The sequence below is a fragment of the Papio anubis genome, chromosome 4, assembly GCF_008728515.1.
Source record: "Papio anubis isolate 15944 chromosome 4, Panubis1.0, whole genome shotgun sequence".
In the NCBI taxonomy this organism is placed as follows: Eukaryota; Metazoa; Chordata; class Mammalia; order Primates; family Cercopithecidae; genus Papio; species Papio anubis.
The window spans coordinates 130,399,593-130,418,197 of NC_044979.1; the positions used below are offsets into that span (position 1 = coordinate 130,399,593).

The 18,605-nt window shown below is 46.1% G+C and overlaps 1 protein-coding gene across 1 annotated transcript in view; it reads right to left on the bottom strand.

Moving 5' to 3' along the window:
• The window catches only part of GALNT17 (polypeptide N-acetylgalactosaminyltransferase 17), a 595,450-nt gene that overhangs the window by 29,983 nt on the left and 546,862 nt on the right, over window positions 1–18,605 (bottom strand). The window contains exons 8-9 of the mRNA XM_017956661.3: window positions 15,340–15,477; window positions 7,489–7,584 (exon numbers count right to left, since the gene is read on the bottom strand). Coding sequence (XP_017812150.1) covers window positions 7,489–7,584; window positions 15,340–15,477 — 234 coding nt within the window. The remainder of the gene's footprint in view (window positions 1–7,488; window positions 7,585–15,339; window positions 15,478–18,605) is intronic.

Below are 18,605 nucleotides of genomic sequence, written 5' to 3' on the forward strand. Positions count from 1 at the left end.
CAGCCTTCCAAAGTGCTGGGATTACAGGCGTGAGCCAATGCGCCCGGCCTTGACATTCTATTTTTAAATAAAACTCAGGCTTCCAAAAAGAAGCGGATGTTTGTCTAATTCTAATTAGTAACCAGCCAAAACTGAGGCGACAGACATTTCCGAGCAAGCAAGACTCTCCAAGTGGCCGGGAACCGTTTACATCTTGTTGACAAACACATGTTGCAAGACAGGAAATTACCCTCCTCAGTGCCTATATTATCTCTGTTTAATTGCTGTTTGATAATAAATTACAACATAGAGTCCATTAATTAAGCTAGCAATGTCCGTGGAACACCAATTCCTTCTGCCCAGAGCCGCCTGGTTATAGGAGCTCTGATTCTGCTGCTGTTTGCACCCACGGCACTTTGGGAAGCAGTTTAGAAGGATTCCCGTTGGGTGACAGGACTCCTTGCACAGAAGGAGTGGGTCTGGGAAGCGGGGGAGCTTTGATGAGTGAGTAGAGGGACAGCCTGGCAGCTGGAGAGCCATGCCAAGTGTTCTCTAATTCAGGACACGTGGCTGAACAGAAAGCAACATCAGATTGACTTCTTAAAAAGCAGCTGACGGAAAGCAACCGGGGCCCACTTAACAAGTGTCCATCCCAGAGCCAGGGGGAGCCATGAGCAGCCTAATTCGGTTTGCCGTTCTAAATCAAGTCAATCTAATCAGCTCTGTGGCAGGAGCTTTCACTTGGAAAAGTTCCGCACGCAGGTGGAGCTGGGAAAGATGAAACCCAGCCATTTCCTAACAAAGGTACCACACTGTGCTGGGAGTGCCACTAAGCTCCCAGCGGGAAAGGAGACTGGATGTCTGCCTCCTGCCTGGGCAGGGAGTCAGGAAGTGGTCACCTTTAGAGTGAAAGCCCTCATTAAATTTTAACCACAGGCTCAAGCACAGGGGCTCACACCTGTGGCCTCAGCACTTTGGGAGGCAGAGGCGAGAGAACTGCTTCAGGTCAGGAGTTCCAGACCAGCCTGGGCAGCATAGGGAGACCGCTATTTCTACAAAAAACTTTTTAAAAAAATTAGCTGGGCATGGTGATGCATGCCTGTAATCCCAACTACCTGAGAGGCCTAGATGGGAGGATTTCTTGAGCCCAGGAGGTCAAGGCTGCAGCGAGCTATGATTGCGCCACTGGACCCCAGTTTGGGCGACATAGCGAGACCTTGTCTCGGAAGGGGGAAAGGGGAAAGGGAAGGGAAAGGAAAGGGAAAGTTCTGACCATGTTGTCCTGAAATGATGCCATCCAGGCATTCCTGCTGGTCTTTCATGGTCCCACTGGGCAGAAGCTTGAGGGAGGGACTACAGAGGAATAAAGGCTCCAGACAGAAAGGTAAGGAAGGTCAAGTTTATAGCAGTCTGCCCCAGACTAAGTCTGGAGGTGAGGGCATTGTCAGGCCTCAGGGCCCAAGCCAAGCCATCGCATCCCCTGGGACTTGCACGTATACGCCCAGATGGCCTGAAGTAACTGAAGAATCACAAAAGAAGTGCAAATGCCCTGCCTCGCCTTAACTGATGACATTCCACCACAAAAGAAGTGAAAATGGCCGGTCCTTGCCTTAAGCGATGACATTATCTTGTGAAATTCCTTTTCCTGGCTCATCCTGGCTCAAAAAGCTCCTCCACTGAGCACCTTGTGACCCCCACTCCTGCCCACCAGAGAACAACCCCCCTTTGACTGTAATTTTCCTTTACCTACCCAAATCCTATAAAACGGCCCCACCCTTATCTCCCTTCGCGGACTCTCTTTTCGGATTCAGCCCGCCTGCACCCAGGTGAAATAAACAGCCATGTTGCTCACACAAAGTCTGTTTGGTGGTCTCTTCACACAGACGCGCATGACAGGCATCACAAGGGTGTTAAAGATGCTGGGGTAGACAGATGGGGAGGGTGGGGGGCCACAGGACCACAGAAGGCAGACATTGCTGCCTTAACATCCCAGCCCTCAGGTTCACCCAAGTGCTTCCTGAGTGGCTTTAAAAACCTTCCCCTGAGGCCGGGCGCAGTGGCTCATGCCTGTAATCCCAGCCCTTTGGGAGGCCGAGGTGGGTGGATCACCTGAGGTCAGGAGTTTGAGACCAGCCTGACCAACATGGCAAAACCCCGTCTCTACTAAAAATACAAAAATTAGTCAGGTGTGGTGGTGGGTGCCTGTAATCCCAACTACTCATAAGGCTGAGGCAGGAGAATCGCTTGAACCCAGGAGGCAGAGGTTGCAGTGACCCGAGATTGTGCCATTGCACTCCAGCCTGGGTGACAGAGCGAGACTCAGTCTGAAAAAAACCCAAAACAAACAAACAAACAAAAACCAAAAACAAAACCTTCCCCTGAAACACCCAAAGCCAAATGCAACTGCTTAGAGCCACATGGGGAAGCTCTGGGATCAAACCATCTTTACTTTGTTCCACATTAGCAGGAGGAGTGGAGTCCTCGGAGCCATTTTTGATTAAGCTAGTATCTAACTAGGACAGCCTTTATTATGTCACTGTTAATAAGTGCGCCATTCAAATGTGACTTATTCAGAAGATTAAACAAAGAAGTCTGGGAGTCAAGTGCTCTTTTCACAGCCACTCTTGGAGTAATTGCCTAAAAGGGTGATCCAGCACAGCCATGGGGCCCAGGAGTGGGACTGCCCTAGGCTCAGCCTCTGGGATCTTGCTGCCTGGGCCAGAGGCTGTGGGTATCCTAGGAAGGTGGTATAGGGAGTGTGCTGGGCCCTGCCTCCCACCCTCTGTGTCCCCTTTCTTCAAGTCCTCTAGGCTCAGTACCACAAGTCGCTATATCCAACTCCTGGCCATCTCAGCCCGAGACTAGCTGGGGCTTTTCATTTGGTCTAGTCCAAGACATAGCTTCTTAGATAGTCCCCTCTGGAACTGCTGTAGGCAGTCGAAACGTATCACTTCTCCTACCCCCAGGCGAGTCTTCCAGTGGCTCCCTGACATCTTCTGGATCAAGTCCCATTTCCTCAAACCAGCAGCATCAGCATCACCTAGAAATCAGCTGGAAATGCAAAATTAGGGCTGGGGGCCGAGGCTCATGCCTGTAATCCCAGCACTCTGGGAGGCCAAGGTGGGAGGATCCCTTGAGGCCAGGAGTCCAAGACAAGCCCAGACAACATAGCAAGACTCTATCTCTACAAAAAAAACACAGAAAATTGAGTGGAACATGGTGGCATTTGCCTTTAGTCCCAGCAACTAAGGAGGCTGAGGCAGGAGGAGCACTTCAGCCCAGGAGGTTGAGGCTGCAGTGAGCTGTAATCACACCACTGCACTCCAGCCTGGGCAACAGAGCAAGACCCCATCTTTTAAAAAAGAAGGCAGAAAAGGAAGGAAGGAAAGAAGGAAGGGAGGGAGGGAGGGAGGGAGCAAGGGAGGAACGGAGGAAAGGAAAAAAGGAAAGAAGGAAGAAAAAAGGAAAGGAAAGGAAGAAAGGAAGGAGGGAGGGAGGGAAGAGAGGAAGGAAGAAAGGAAGGAAGAGAAAGAAAGGAAAGGAAAGGAAGAAAGGAAGGAGGGAGGGAAGAGAGGAAGGAAGGAAGGAAGAAAGGGAGGGAGGGAGAGAGGGAAGGAGGTAGGGAAGGAGGGAGGGAAGGAGGGAGCAAAGGAGGGAAAAAAAGAAAGAAAGAAAAGAAGGAGGAAACAAAAGCAAACTCTCAGGCCCCACCGGAGATCTGACCCGAAAATTCTGGGGACAGGGCCCAAGAGCTGGTGTTGTCACAGCCTTGGGGGCGATTCTGCTGCCTACTGCAGCGTGCAGGCTGGAACCTTGGTGCAGGTCTCCTTAGGTCTCTCACCATCTGCACTTCACGTCTCTGCTGCCTTCTCTCTCAGCACTCCCTTCCCTCTTGCATTCAAAGTTCCAGCCAAACTAGGCTACCTCCTACCTCCCAGGCCCCAGCACCCTGGGTTACACTTATTCTACTGTAGATTTCCTGCCTCTTTTCTAGTCCCTCCCCTTGAAGGGTAAACAATTTGACAGCAAAGACTGTATCATACCAGCTGCCTGTGTGACAGTGGTGCCTAGCATTTTAGAGTAGGTAATCAAGACATATTAGTTGAGTGAACGAATGAATGAATGAATGAATGAAGACATGCATTTATTTTTTTCTTTTTTCTTTTTGAGATGGAGTATCGCTCTGTTGCCCAGGCTGGAGTGCAGTGGCCGCATCTGGGCTCACTGCAAGCTCCGCCTCCTGGGTTTACGCCATTCTCCTGCCTCAGCCTCTCGAGTAGCTGAGACTACAGGCGCCCGCCGCCATGCCCACCGCCATGTCCGGCTAATTTTTTTGTATTTTTTAGTAGAGACGGAGTTTCACCGTGTTAGCCAGGATGGTCTCGATCTCCTGACCTCATGATCCACCCATCTCAGCCTCCCAAAGTGCTGGGATTACAGGCGTGAGCCACCGCACCCGGCCTTTTTTTTCTTTTTTTAAGAGACAAGGCCTTAGCCAGGCGCGGTGGCTCACGCCTGTAATCCCAGCACTTTGGGAGGCTGAGGCGGGTGGATCACAAGGTCAGGAGATCGAGACCATCCTGGTTAACACAGTGAAACCTGGTCTCTACTAAAAAGTGCAAAAAATTAGCTGGGCGTGGTGGCGGGCGCCTGTAGTCTCAGCTACTTCGGAGGCTGAGGCAGGAGAATGGCATGAACCCGGCATGAACCCGGGAGGTGGAGCTTGCAGTGAGCTGAGATCGCGCCACCGCACTCCAGCCTGGATGACGGGCGAGACTCCGTCTCAAAAAAAAAAAAAAAAATAGAGACAAGGCCTCACTCTGTCACCCAGGAGTGCAGTGGCATGATCATGGCTCACTGCAGCCTTAAAGTCCTCGGTTCAAGTGATCCTCCAGCCTCAGCTTCCTGAGTCGCGTGCCACCACACCCAACTCATTTTATATATTTTTCTTGTAGAGGCGGGGGTCTTGTTATGTCACCCAGCCTGGTCTCAATCTCCTGGCCTCAAGCAGTCCTCCTCCTGCATTAGATTCTGTAGCCCATATTGCTTTCCATGAGAATCCCCATTTCTCTATAGAGAACCTTCAGGGAGAGAAGGTCTACGCTTCCCAGCCAATCTCCTGCTCCCCACGGGCACTTTTTGCCAATTATAAATAGTGATGGTGCTCCATAAATAACTTGAATTTAAATGGATTGCATTTGACTTTTTTTTTTTTACCTTCAGACAGAGTCTCGCTCTGTAGCCCATGTTGGAGTGCGGTGGCACGATCTCGACTCGCTGAAACTCCACCTCCAAGGTTCAAGTAATTCTCCTGCCTCAGCCTCTCTAGTAGCTGGGATTACAGGCGCCCGCAACTATGCCTGGCTCATTTTCGTATTTTTAATAGAGATGGGGTTTCACCATGTTGGCCAGGCTGGTCTTGAACTCCTAGCCTCAGGTGATCTTTGACTTTAAAATGCTTGGCTGTGCTTGGCCCAGAGCGGTAGCTCACGCCTGTAATCCCAGCACTTTGGGAGGCCTAGGCAGTGGATCACTTGAGGTTAGGAGTTCAAGACCAGTCTGGCCAACGTGATGAAACCCCGTCTCTACTAAAAATACAAAAATTAGCTGGGGCAGGGTGGTGCGAGCCTGTAATCTCAGCTACTCAGGAGGCTGACGCAGGAGAATCACTTGAACCCAGAAGGCGGAGGTTGCACTGAGCCGAGATCGCGACACTGCATTCCAGCCTGGGTGACAGAGAAAGACTCGGTCTAAAAAAATAAATAGATCGATAGACAAATAAATAAATAGATAGTATAAAATGCTTGCCTATGCTGGAAGGCCTGGGTTCTAGGTTGCTTTGCTCACAAGAACTTGCCCCTCTGTGCCTCAGTTTCCTCATGCTGCCTGCCTACTTCCCAGAGTTGCTGTAAGGATCTGCTCAGGATATGAACAGTACCCTGTCTGGCATTGCTTACCCACCTTAGGAGGAAGGGTGAGTATCCATCCAGACAATGAGAACTACCTGCAGTGACGTGGCAGAGGGAACGCAACTGTCTCTTTCCAGCAGCGACCTCGGGGGAATGCAAAACCACTACACACAGAGAAAAACCTGTGAGCCTTGATACGGGCACGTGTGGGGATGAGTGTAATTGATGAAGGCAACTTTGCACTTGAACGTGGGCATTCACAGAACAAGAGACATGAAGGGTGTTTACAGGGTAGCTCCTCAGGTGCCTTCCTCTTACAGACCAATGAACTGAGCCCCGGAGAGAGGATCTGTGAGCCCGACTCACAACCCACCTTCAGTGTTTCTCTGAAATTGAAATATAAATGTTTTCCTAGTCAGTGGCTTGCCTTTTTCTACTACTGGTTGACATAATGTTTGAAATTCTGATGAATGTCAAGACTAGTGACATTTTCTTGGATGTGTTTTCTGCTAATCTTAGAGAATTTCTGCTAAGCTCTTTGTGTACACACACACGCGCACACACGCACACCTGTGCACACACACCGCTGGCTAGCACAAAGCCGTCAAAGGAAATTCGTTTATCAAGACTCTGTTTTTACTTGTTGGTTAATTGCTTTGCGCTTCTCAGGTTATCACACGTGTTCTCCGAAAGCTGCATTTTAGAGTAGGTGATCAGGACATATTACTTGAGTGAATGAATGAATGAAACCGTGTATTTGATACACATATTTTTTTTAAAGACACTCTGCAGACATTCTCCTCCTTCCCATCAGCTGTTTGCTCTTGAACCAGCATTTACGGTCCAGCTTGTACTTACAACCGAACTAATGACGCTCCTTCAGGATGGATGTGTCAATCAGATTCTAGTGAAGAAATCTGCTAATTGTTTCTCTGAAGTCGTAAGCGGGTAGATTTGGTTATAATGACGGTACATGCACATATGGTATATATTTGCATGTTAGCAAATGACTCTGTGACTTACCCACCTTTTAAATATGCACAGTGTGACTTATTCACCTATGAAACCTGCACATTGATCTTGTTAATATCCGCACTGATGCAGCCAGTCTCAGTGGCTCATGCCTGTAATGCCAGCATTTTGGGAGACCGAGGTGGGCAGATCTCTCGAGGTCAGGAGTTCCAGACCAGCCTGGCCAAATGGTGAAACTCCATTTCTACTAAAAATACAAAAATTAGCTGGACATGGTGGCATGTGCCTGTAATCCCAGATATTCAGGAGGCTGAGGTAGGAGAATCGCATGAGCCTGGGAGGCGGAGATCACAGTGAGCCAAGATCACACCACTGCACTCCAGCTTGGAGGACAGAGTCAGACTCCATCTCAAAAAAAACTCCGCGCACTGCAACAACCACTTACGAATCTTTTTCCTAGTTTCTTTAGAGAAATAACCAGAAAGACTCCTACCTTCTTTTTAACATCTCAGAATAAATAACTACCAAGGTAGACAGCAACAAAGTTTATCCAGAAGGCCGGCAAGGCCCTTATGGGCCGGAGATGGTGATATTACTACTTCCTTCCTGGTCAGAGATGAGCTCCTACCTGCGGTCCCCAGCCATGGCACGGATACAGTATTGCTGTGTGGTTCTCCAGTGGCCCCTGGTCCAAGCAGACGTCTTTTGCCTTGTTGTTGCGAAGCTGCAAGAATAGACAAAACATGATCCATCAGAGCTCCGCTAGTGGAGGTGTGGATGCCCAGTCACTGTTCTACCATGCCTTGGTTCCAACTTCATGATGGGAAGACCACACAGGCCTCTAAGTGAGGACCAGGGCTCAAGTCTGTGCAGTGATCACCTTAGCAAGAAAAATCAAGTCTTAAGGTGGATGGCATGGATCCTAGGTCTCTGACTGTGTCCTGGGCAGCTTGCCCCCCACCCTCACAGCACCTCCATTCCTAACATGAAAGGCAATCTGAGGGAACTTCTGCACATAGGAGCACTGGTTACCCAGATCTTAGGCTTCTAAACGGCTTTGAAGCTTCTATGTGGCTTATAGGCTTCTCAGTGGCTTCTAAGGCTTCTAAGTGGCTTGTAAAATCTAGTTATCCAGATGGTTAGGCTTCTAAGTGGGCCTCAGCACCAACATTGGTTTTCATAAACCAGGTAATCAAAGCTTAGCTTTTCAGGTCATTACGTGCATAAAGGCATGAGGAACCTAAGACTCCTAGGCTGGACGCAGTGGCTCATGCCTGTAATCCCAGCACTTTGGGAGGCTGAGGTAGAAGAATCGCTTAAGCCCAGGAGTTCAAGACCAACGTGGGCAACATAGCGAGGCCCCATCTCTACAAAAACATTAAAACAAATTAACCAGGCGTGGTGGCACACACCTGTAGTCCCAGCTACTCAGGAGGCTGAGAAGGCAGGATGGTTTGAGCCCAGGAGTTCCAGGCTGCAGTGAGCCATGATTGTACCACTAGACTCCAGCCTGGGCGACAGAGCAAGACCTATTTCTAAAAAAAAGAAAAAAAACCCTAAAAGCTTACTATCATAAAATGCTCTAGCAGTATCTATTTATATATTCAAAAACATATACCTATGCTGTGCTAAGTACCATTGTAGGTGTTTGGAACGCACCCACGGAGGAAATAGACAAAAGTCCCCAAAGCAACACCCGTGAAACTAAGCATGGGTCTTTGGGAGCGTGTAAGAACTGATCTCATTTGGATCTCTGGGTGCACTGTGATCTACACGGGTATCCATCCCACCAGCACCCTAGGGTCTCAATGGGTGGGAAAAAGGTAATGTTGCTGGTCCTCTCCATCTATATTCATTCCCCTCCAGATTATATTCCCCATCGAAACAGAGAGGAAAAGGCATTCTGTTTCTTTTCTTTTCTTTTCTTTTTGAGACAGAGTTTCGTTCTTGTTGCCCAGGCTGAAATGCAATGGTGCAATCTCGACTCACTGCAACCTCCACCTCCTGGGTTCAAGCAATTCTCCTGCTTCAGCCTCCCAAGTAGCTGGAATTACAGTTGCCCGCCACCATGCCAAGCTAATTTTTTGTATTTTTAGCAGAGACGGGGTTTTAACACGTTGGCCAGGCTGATCTTGAACTCCTGACCTCAGGTGATCCACCTGCCTTGGCCTCCCAAAGTGCTGGGATTATAGGCGTGAACCACTGCGCCTGGCCGGCATTCTGTTCTTTATGTACCCAAATTGTGTTTAGGCTCAGACAACTTAAGCAGATTTTTTTTTCTTTCTTTTGTTTTTTTGAGATGGAGTCTTGCTCTGTCGCCCAGGCTGGAGTACAGTGGCGCGATCTCGGCTCACTGCAAGCTCCGCCTCCCAGGTTCAAGCCATTCTCCCACCTCAGCCTCCCGAGTAGCTGGGACTACAGGCACCTGCCACTACCCCGGCTAATTTGTTTGTATTTTTAGTAGAGACAGGGTTTCATGATATTAGCCAGGATGGTCTCGATCTCCTGACCTCGTGATCTGCCCGCCTCGGCCTCCCAAAGTGCTGGGATTACAGGCCTGAGCCACTTCGAGTAGATTTTTAAATCCTTGTTTTTTTTCTTTGAGTGACAGGGTCTTGCCTGTACTCCAGGCCGGAGTGCAGGGGTGCAATCACAGCTCACTGCAGCTTCCATCTCTTGGCCTCAAGCAATCCTCCCATTTCAGCCTCCCAAAGTGCTGGGAGTACAGGTGTTAACCACTATGCCTGGCTGAGAACTCTTTACATATTAAGGACATGAATGTTTTAACAGAGTATTTGCTTTACGTCATGATTTGAGACTGCCAAGCTTTTAAACTTTGTTCTAATGTTTCTGCAATCAAATCTATCATTCAGTAATTTAATAAATATTTATTGAAGGCCTGGTAAGTGCCTGACACTGTGCTAAATTTAATGAGCAAAAGACAAATAACATCGTCCCTGCCCTGAAGTAGTCCACGGTCTACTGCAATGACTGAAATATGCTAGGGCCAACAAGGAGAGCTTCTTTTTTAGATGGAGTCTTGCTCTGTCATCAGGCTGGAGTGCAGTGGCACGGTCTCGGCTCACTGCAACCTCTACCTCCTGGGTTCAAGTGATTCTCGTGCCTCAGCCTCCTGAGTAGCTGGGACTACAGGCACACACCACCACACCCAGCTAATTTTTGTATTTTTAGTAGAGACGGGGTTTCCCCATATTGGCCAGGATGGTCTCAATCTCCTGACCTTATGATCCACCTGCCTCGGCCTCCCAAAGTGCTGGGATTACAGGCGTGAACCACTGCCAACGGCCAAGGAGAACTTCTTTACCCCTTCCAAGGATTCAGAGATAACTGCTAAGAGGTGACTCCTGCCCTAAGCATTAAAAGCATATGTAGGCTGGGTGTGGTGGCTCACGCCTGTAATCCCAGTGCTTTGGGAGGCTGAGGCTGGAAGATCGCTTAAGGTAAGGAGTTTGAGACAAGCCTGGGCAACATAGTGAGACCCCAACTTCACAAAAAATAAACAAAATTAGCTAGGCATGGTGGCATGTGCTTGTAGTCCCAGCTACTTGGGAGGCTGAGGTGGGAGGGTGGCTTCGGTCCAGGAGTTTAAGGCTACAGTGAGCTGAGACTGTGCCACTGGATTCCATCTTGGGTGACACAGCAAGGCTGTGCCTCAAAAAAAAAAAAAAGTTGTCTAGCGCCAACAGCAGTGGCTCACACCTGTAGTATCAGCTACTAGGGAGGCTGAGGTGGGAGGATTGCTTGAGCAGAGGAGTTCCTGGCTATAGTATGTCACGATCATGCTATTGTACTCCAGCCTGGGCAACAGAGCAAGACCTTAACTCTTTTTTTTTTTTTTTTTTTTTTTTTTTTTTTTAAAAAGGAAGAGCTATCTAAAAAATGGCTTTTGATTAATTTGGTTTCTTTCATTCAACACTATAGTCCATCTGAAATGTATATCTGTAAATGGTGACACTCAGCAGGTAGAGAAGGAGTAATAGAACCAGATGCCTTAAAACGTTAACATTGATTATATCTGGGAACTGGGATTTGGGGTAAGTTTAGTTTTCATCTGTGTATTTCCAATAGACTGTATGTATTGATTTTATTATTTTAAAAGAAAGTCTGTAACACCAAAAGGCTTCTCTCTTCCAAATAATCAGAATCTGATCACAATGTCACTTCCAATGCCACCCCCACTGTATGGCTCAAGGGACATCATTTATACTGTGGTTGATGTCAAAGGCAGCTCCTGGAGTTGTGGAGTGCACAGACTGTGGAGCTGTACACAGCAACTCTGGCAGTCTTCTAGCCTAGGTGGTTTGTGCCTATAGCCCCAGATACTCGGGAAGCGAAGTGGGAGAATCGCTTGAGCCAGGACTTCAAGGCCAGCCTGGCAACATAGTGAGACCTCATTTCTACAAAAAAAAAAAAAAAAAAAAAGAAGAAAAAAAAAATTAGCCAGGTATGATGATGTGTACCTGTAGTCTCAGCTACTCAGAAGGCTGAGGTGGAAGAATAGCTTGAGTCCAGGAGTTCAAGGCTACAGTGAGCCAAGATTGTGCCACTGCACTCCAGCCTGGGGGACACAGGCTGGTCGTCATTTTTATTGTTTCCTTTTTAGTAACTATTTTTCTTCTAATGATAAAAGTATCACCCAACATTAGTGAAAGTTGGAAAAGCATGACAAAGTACCCCCATCCCTAAAACTGCCCAAAGTCCTACTTACTACCCAATGTAATTATAAGTATCTTCTGCATTTCCCAATGCTATTATCACACTTGCTTCCAATCTAAAATAGCAGCAAATTGAGTTTTCTCATCCTGAGTTTTTTCCTTTTAAGCATGATGGTATCAATATTTTTCTCATGTCATTAAACTTTCGTACATACCATTTATAACAGCTATAAAATATCTCAAACCATGAATGCATTATATTCAACTAATCTTCAAGTGAAATTTTAAAAAAATTTCCTCAAAAATAACATGTCTGAGCTGAACAATTTTACTCTCAAATCTTTGTCCTTATTTCAGATTATTTGCTTGGGATAAGAGTGGAGAAGAAACTATGATTGTCATTATTAAGCTTTTCAATACATGTGGCTCAAATTGCTTTTTAAAAGGCTTGTTTCAATTTGCACTATCACAGAGGATATGATTTTTTTTCATATTACTAAGGCCTTGCCTATAAAGTATTAACACATATTCCATAAAATGAATCTTTGTTCGTTTGCAGATAGGAAAAAAAAAAAAAAAAAAACCACCTCTGTGTATTTAATTTTTTATTTTCTTTGACTATGAAATGAATTTTAAATTGTCATGTATTTTTCATCCATGTGTATTTTTTCTTGTGTAACTGACCTTGTACTTTGTTTATTTTTCTTTGGGGATGTTTTATTTTGTTGTTTAAATCAAATTTTTAAAATAATGCCTGTAATCCCAGCACTTTGGGAGGCTGAGGCGAGTGGATCACTTGAGGTCAGGAGTTCAAGACCAGCCTGGCCAACATGGCAAAACCTCGTTTCTACAAAAACACAAAAATTAGCTGGACGTGGTGGCGTGTGCCTGTGACCCCAGCTACTAGGGAGGCTGAGGCAGGAGAATTGCTAAAACCTGGGAGGTGGAGGTTGCGATGAGCCGAGATCACGCCACCGCACCCTAGCCTGGGCGACTGTCTCAAAAAAAAAAAAATTAACTTAACTTGCGAAGCTTATTATATATTAACGGTATTTGTTCATCTATAGCATTTGTGGTATATGTATTTCCAATTTGGTGTATTATTTCTCTACTCAGTTGATATACAGATTATTTTAATATTTATGAGCTTGGATCCATGACACATTTCCTTTGTATTTCTTGCATGGCTTTCATTCTTAGAAAGCCCTTCTGGCCGGGCACGGTGGCTCACGCCTGTAATCCCAGCACTTTGGGAGGCCGAGGCGGGTGAATCACGAGGTCAAGAGATCGAGACCATCCTGGCCAACATGGTGAAATCCTGTCTCTACTAAAAATACAAAAAATTAGCCGGGCTTGGTGGCAGGCGCCTGTAGTCCCAGCTACTCGGGAGGCTGAGGCAGGAGAATGGCGTGAACCCGGGTGGTGGAGCTTGCAGTGAGCAGCGATTGCGCCACTGCACTCTAGCCTGGGCGACAGAGCGAGACTGCAACTCAAAAAAAAAAAAAAAAAAAAGAAAGCCCTTTTTCATTCAGAAATGAGATTCATGACTATTTCCGCATGGTTATTTTATTATTTCTTACATGTAATGCTACAGTTCATCTGGAATCTACTTTGGTAAATGGTGAGCTGTAAAAATCTAAATTGATTTATTTTCCAAAGAGCTAGGAAATTGACCCAATTGTCTTAGGAATAATCCATTCACTGCCCATTGTTGTTCGATTCTTCCTTTATATTTAATATTACTTAGATAATTAAAAAAAAATTCATGCTTTTATTTTGGAGAAGAAAAGGCAAGGCAGTTTATATCTATTAATAACTACTGCTGTGTGCCAGGTACTTTTTTTTTTTTTGAGACAGAGTCTCACTCTGTCACCCAGGCTGGAGCGCAGTGGCGTGATCTCAGCTCACTGCAACCTCTGCCTACTGGGTTCAAGCGATTCTCCTGCCTTAGCCCTGAGTAGCTGGGATTACCTGCACCAGTCACCATGCTCAGCTAGTTATACACACACACACACACACACACACACACACACACACACACACACACATATATATATATTAGTAGAGACAGGACTTCCCCATGTTGGCCAGGCTGGTCTTGAACTCCGGACTTCAAGTGATCCGCCTGCCTTGGCCTCCCAAAGTGATGGGATTACAGGCATGAGCCATGGCACTTGGCCACACCAGGTACTATTCTAAGAACTCTACATATCACAGCTCATTTTATACCCCCAGGAACCCTGGAGAGGAGATACTCTCCTTCCTCCCATTTTATAGATGAGGGAATGGCTGCCAAGAGGACCCACACGGCTGGTAACAGCCTACTAGGATTTGAACCCAGCAGGTTGGCTCCAGTCTTCATGTATCCCTAACCGCCCTAGAGACTGCCCTTGCAAGACCTGAGCATCCCATTCCAAATTCCAGCTCAGGAGAGTCACCACTCTACCCCGATGACTTAACCTGTGGTGGATTTACTTTCTCTAAAAGGCAGCAGGCAAAGAATAGGAAAATCCACAGTTGTAGAAAAATGTAAATACTCTAAGTCAAAGGGATTCTTCTTAGCTCTAAGATGGTAATCACAGGGAGTCCCAGGGAAGAAAACCAGACTGCAGAGCTAATGGGGTATCTCAGCCAAATTGAGAGCACTCGGCTCCCTGCTCCTTGGCCTGACTGCGTGTCACCGATTCTATCTCAAACAAGTATCGCAAGGGAGAACGAGGTGGACGCGTGAGTATTTCTATACAAAGATGTTCTCAGCAATGGTACTTGTGATATTTTAAAATTGGAAAAGACACCAGTGTCTATGTTCTCAAGCAAAGTCCAGCTTACACAAAAAGTGGAACCATGTGTGGCTATTAATTACTGACAAAAAGTATTTCATGATACACTTACATATCCTCCATATCATTGAGTAAAATTTCAAATGATTAGGCATTGTGAATGGAATCGTTTTAGCAAAAAAAATACATGGGTATATACACATGCACACACATATACACGCACACACACACATACACACACACAGAGTCCAGAGGTCCATACATCAAAGTGTACATGTTATCTCTGGTATCCGGATCCCCACATCCAATCTTGGCTTCGTGACTTATACGCTCTGTGACCTTAGGTAGGTAAGTTAGATAATTTCTCTAAGTTTCAGTTTTCTTATCAAGACAACAGAAGTAACACTAATCTCTCATAAGGTGAAGGTGAAATTAATTTGTATGCAAAAAGCACTTAGAACACTGCCCAGTACTTCAAAAGCACTCAAATATTCACCCCTAGTATTATTATTTTCAAAATGTTCTCAAATGCATATTGATGGTATATGTAATAAGAGAAAAATCGCTTTGCTTTCAGGTTTAGAAAGGTGATATGATCACAGCATAGACAATCTGAGAACATTTCCTCCTTTCTTTGATGATAAGTGATTCCAGCCTACAGCACAGAGCAATGGAGGACTCCAACCCCCCTGCCTCTCTTTATATCCAAACTTCCTTCTCAATGTCTCCATTCACAGGTCTCAGAGGACCTCAAAGTCAAAATTTCTCAAACAGGATTCATTATCTGCCACATATCTCAGGCAAAGAAGACTGTCATAGTCTTTTATCCATAGTCCATTATACATTCATCACATTTGTTCCCTACCCCAACCCCCTGGCTAGAGAGAATCTTGCTATCAGGGCCGGCACCTCCAAAAACCACTCATTGAATGAATGAATGAGCAACTCTATTTCTCCCCAGCAAAGCAACCTACAGCATATTGAACAGCATTCCAAGCCAAAAGCATGCACGGTCTGATTTACCTCCCCGTAAGCAACAGTATTATTGTATCTTCTCATTTCTGGGTAAACATGGTCCAGGTACCACTGGAAATTCTTACACTTTAAACTTTTCCTTAAGGCTCTTCTTTCAGAGACATCACCGATGTCAATTCCTGGATTCTGAAAAGAGAGAGAAGCCAAGGGGTGTTAGTGACTATGGAGCTCTGGCCAGAGTGGGGCACAGGTGGAGTCACTTTCAGGGAAAGCTTCATATAGAAGATCTTAAGCCTGGGCCGGGCGCGGTGGCTCACGCCTGTAATCCCAGCACTTTGGGAGGCCGAGGTGGGCCAATCACGAGGTCAGGAGTTCGAGACCAGCTTGGCCAACATGGTGAAACTCCATCTCTACTAAAAATGCAAGTAATTAGCTGGGTATGGTAGCGGGTGCCTATAATCTCAGCTACTCGGGAGGCTGACGCAGGAAAATCTCTTGAACCCAGGAGGCAGAGGTTGCAGTATGCTGAGATCGCGCCACTGCACTCCATCCCGGGCGACAGTGTGAGACTGTCTAAAAAAAAAAGAGAAGATCTTATGCCTCTTATGCTTATTCAGAAGGGTTTTTTTGTTGTTGTTCTGGTTTTATTGAGACGGGCTGGGAGTACAGTGGTGTGATCTCATCTCACTGCAACCTTGTCCTCTTGGGTTCAAGCAATTCTCCTGCCTCAGCCTCCCCAGTAGCTGGGATTCCAGGCTCACGCCACCACGCTTGGCTAATTTTTGTATTTTTAGAAGAGATGGGGTTTCATCATGTTGGCCAGGCTGGTCTTGAACTCCTGACCTCAAGTGATCGGCCAGCCTTGGTCTTCCAAAGTTCTGGGATTACAGGTGTGAGCCACCGCACCTGGCAGAAAGGGCGGTTTAAGGAGACCTATTTGACTCATCCAGACCCAGGCCAGGGAACCCTTCTTCCTGAGCAAAGTCAGGAACCTGCAACAACAAAGGTCCCAGCCAAGCCAACCATCCTTATCATTGCTGTGCAAATGGATTTCTGGGACACACTGATGTTGACGACTTACATTCTCAGTTTCTTCTCTTCCACATTTCCTTAGTAACTATCAGAGACAATTATTAGAGGAATTATTTGATTAGGACAAGAAAAGAAATGCCTACAACCACCTCCTGTCTTTCTTTCCTATACCTGCAAAATTTCTCCTTTTGTTGGCTCTTTGCGAAGTTCATTATATGCAGAAGTGAAAATAATTTTCCATTGCAAAGCTTGTAATGATGTTCTAATGAATAATTCACTCTGCTTTTACAGAAATGAACCTGTAATGGCTGCTGTGTGCTGACAGGGAAAATAAAGTATCTGAAATATGACTCCACAGACTCAGCTGCAAGATGGCCAGGAATTAGCAGAGACAGGATGCACTGGGGGGCCTAAGAGAAGACTTCCAATTATGTCATTAAGATCACTTGGGCAGTCAAACAGTGACTTTAAAGGGAAATCTCTTTAAATGTCAAATTTATTCAATCTCAAAGACAACCCTGAGCAGTAACCTTTAACTCTTTGTTTTAATATATTTAGCATGATTCATGAAATGGTCTTTTTTTTTTTTCTGAGATGATGTCTGGCTCTTGTTGCCCAAGCTGGAGTGCAATGGTGCGATCTTGGCTCACTGCAACCTCTGTCTCCCAGGTTCAAGTGATTCTCCTACCTCAGCCTCCCAAGTAGCTGGGATTACAGGCATGCACCACCACGCCCAACTAATTTTGCATTTTTAGTGGAGACAGGATTTCTCCATGTTGGTCAGGCTGGTCTCAAACTCCCGACCTCAGGTGATCTGCCCGCCTTGGCCTCCCAAAGTACTGGGATTACAGGCGTGAGCTAATGGTCATTTTTAAAAAGGCTGGTAGGTTACCACTGGCATTTGGGACAAGAGATTGTCTGCAGTCACGGACAAAGCACTTGGCTACAGTCAAGACTTGAGTTATTTGTAACTCTAAGTCACACCACCATTCCAGGTCAAAACTTGAGGCCAGGTGCAGTGTCTCACGCCTGTAATCCCAGCATTTTGGGAAGCTGAGGTGGGAGGATTGCTTGAGCCGAAGAGTTTGAGACCAGCCTGGGCAACCTGGCAAAACCTCGTCTCTACAAAAAATATAGAAGTTAGACAGGTAGAGGGCGCACGCCTGTGGTCCCAGCTATTCAGGAGGCTGAGGTGGGAGGATGGCTTGAACCTGGGAGATGGAAGTTACAGGGAACCAAGATCGTGCCACTACACTCCAGTCTGGGTGACAGAGTGAGACCCTATCTCATAAAAATAAACAATTCCCCTTTACAAAGCAGGAATAATAATAATACCGATTTCACTATTTCACAGGGCTGGGGTGACGTTTTGTATGAGGACCTGAACTGACATCCCTGCCCATGTGCTTTGTGTGGGGCCTTAAGCAAACCCCTTTTAGCTTCTCATAGCTTCAATTTCTTCATCTGTAAAATGAACGTCATAAAACGTTCATATCAAGCTAACATTTATGGAACACTTAATATTTGCTAAGCTGTGTTCTCAGCCTTATTTTATCTTCACGGGCATCCTATCAGGTAAATTTTAACAATTCGTGTTTATAGATGAGGAAACTGAGGCAGACAGTTCTTACATCATGAGGTTGTTATGAGAATTAAATGAGATATTACAAATAACGATCTATTAGGTACCTGGGACATAGTAAGTGCTCAACAAATGTTACATATATTTAAATAATAATGGCTAAAAGCACTTAATTGCTTAATAAAAGTGCTAAGTGGCCAGAAGGGGTTTTTTAATTCTTGAGAATGTATTTCAAAACCTATAACAACACTGAATAAATTCCTCACTTTTATCTTCTTGACCCGCAAATCTGGCACATATCCAACCGTATTTCTTCTATTCCGGGCTCTAGCCTCCTGACACACAGGGGTTGCCATCTCTCAATGGACACCACTCCAGGTGACTTTCCAGCATGGCTCAGACACCTATCGGTGCTCTGGCTGAGGAGATAAACTGACCTGTGGCTGAGGGTGCAAGTCACGCCACTGTGCAGCATAGGACGAACCACGCATCCTGTGCCAGGTGCCACTCTCAGCATGCCACATGTATGAATTCATTTAGTTCTTACAATCACCCCAGGAAGGAGAATCTGCTATTATTCTCATTTTACAGCTGAGGAAAATAAGGCACAGTTGACCCTCTATATCCACGATTTCTATATCCATTGGTTCAACCAACTGCAGACTGAACATATTTTTTAAAAGCCCAGCAAGAACAATAT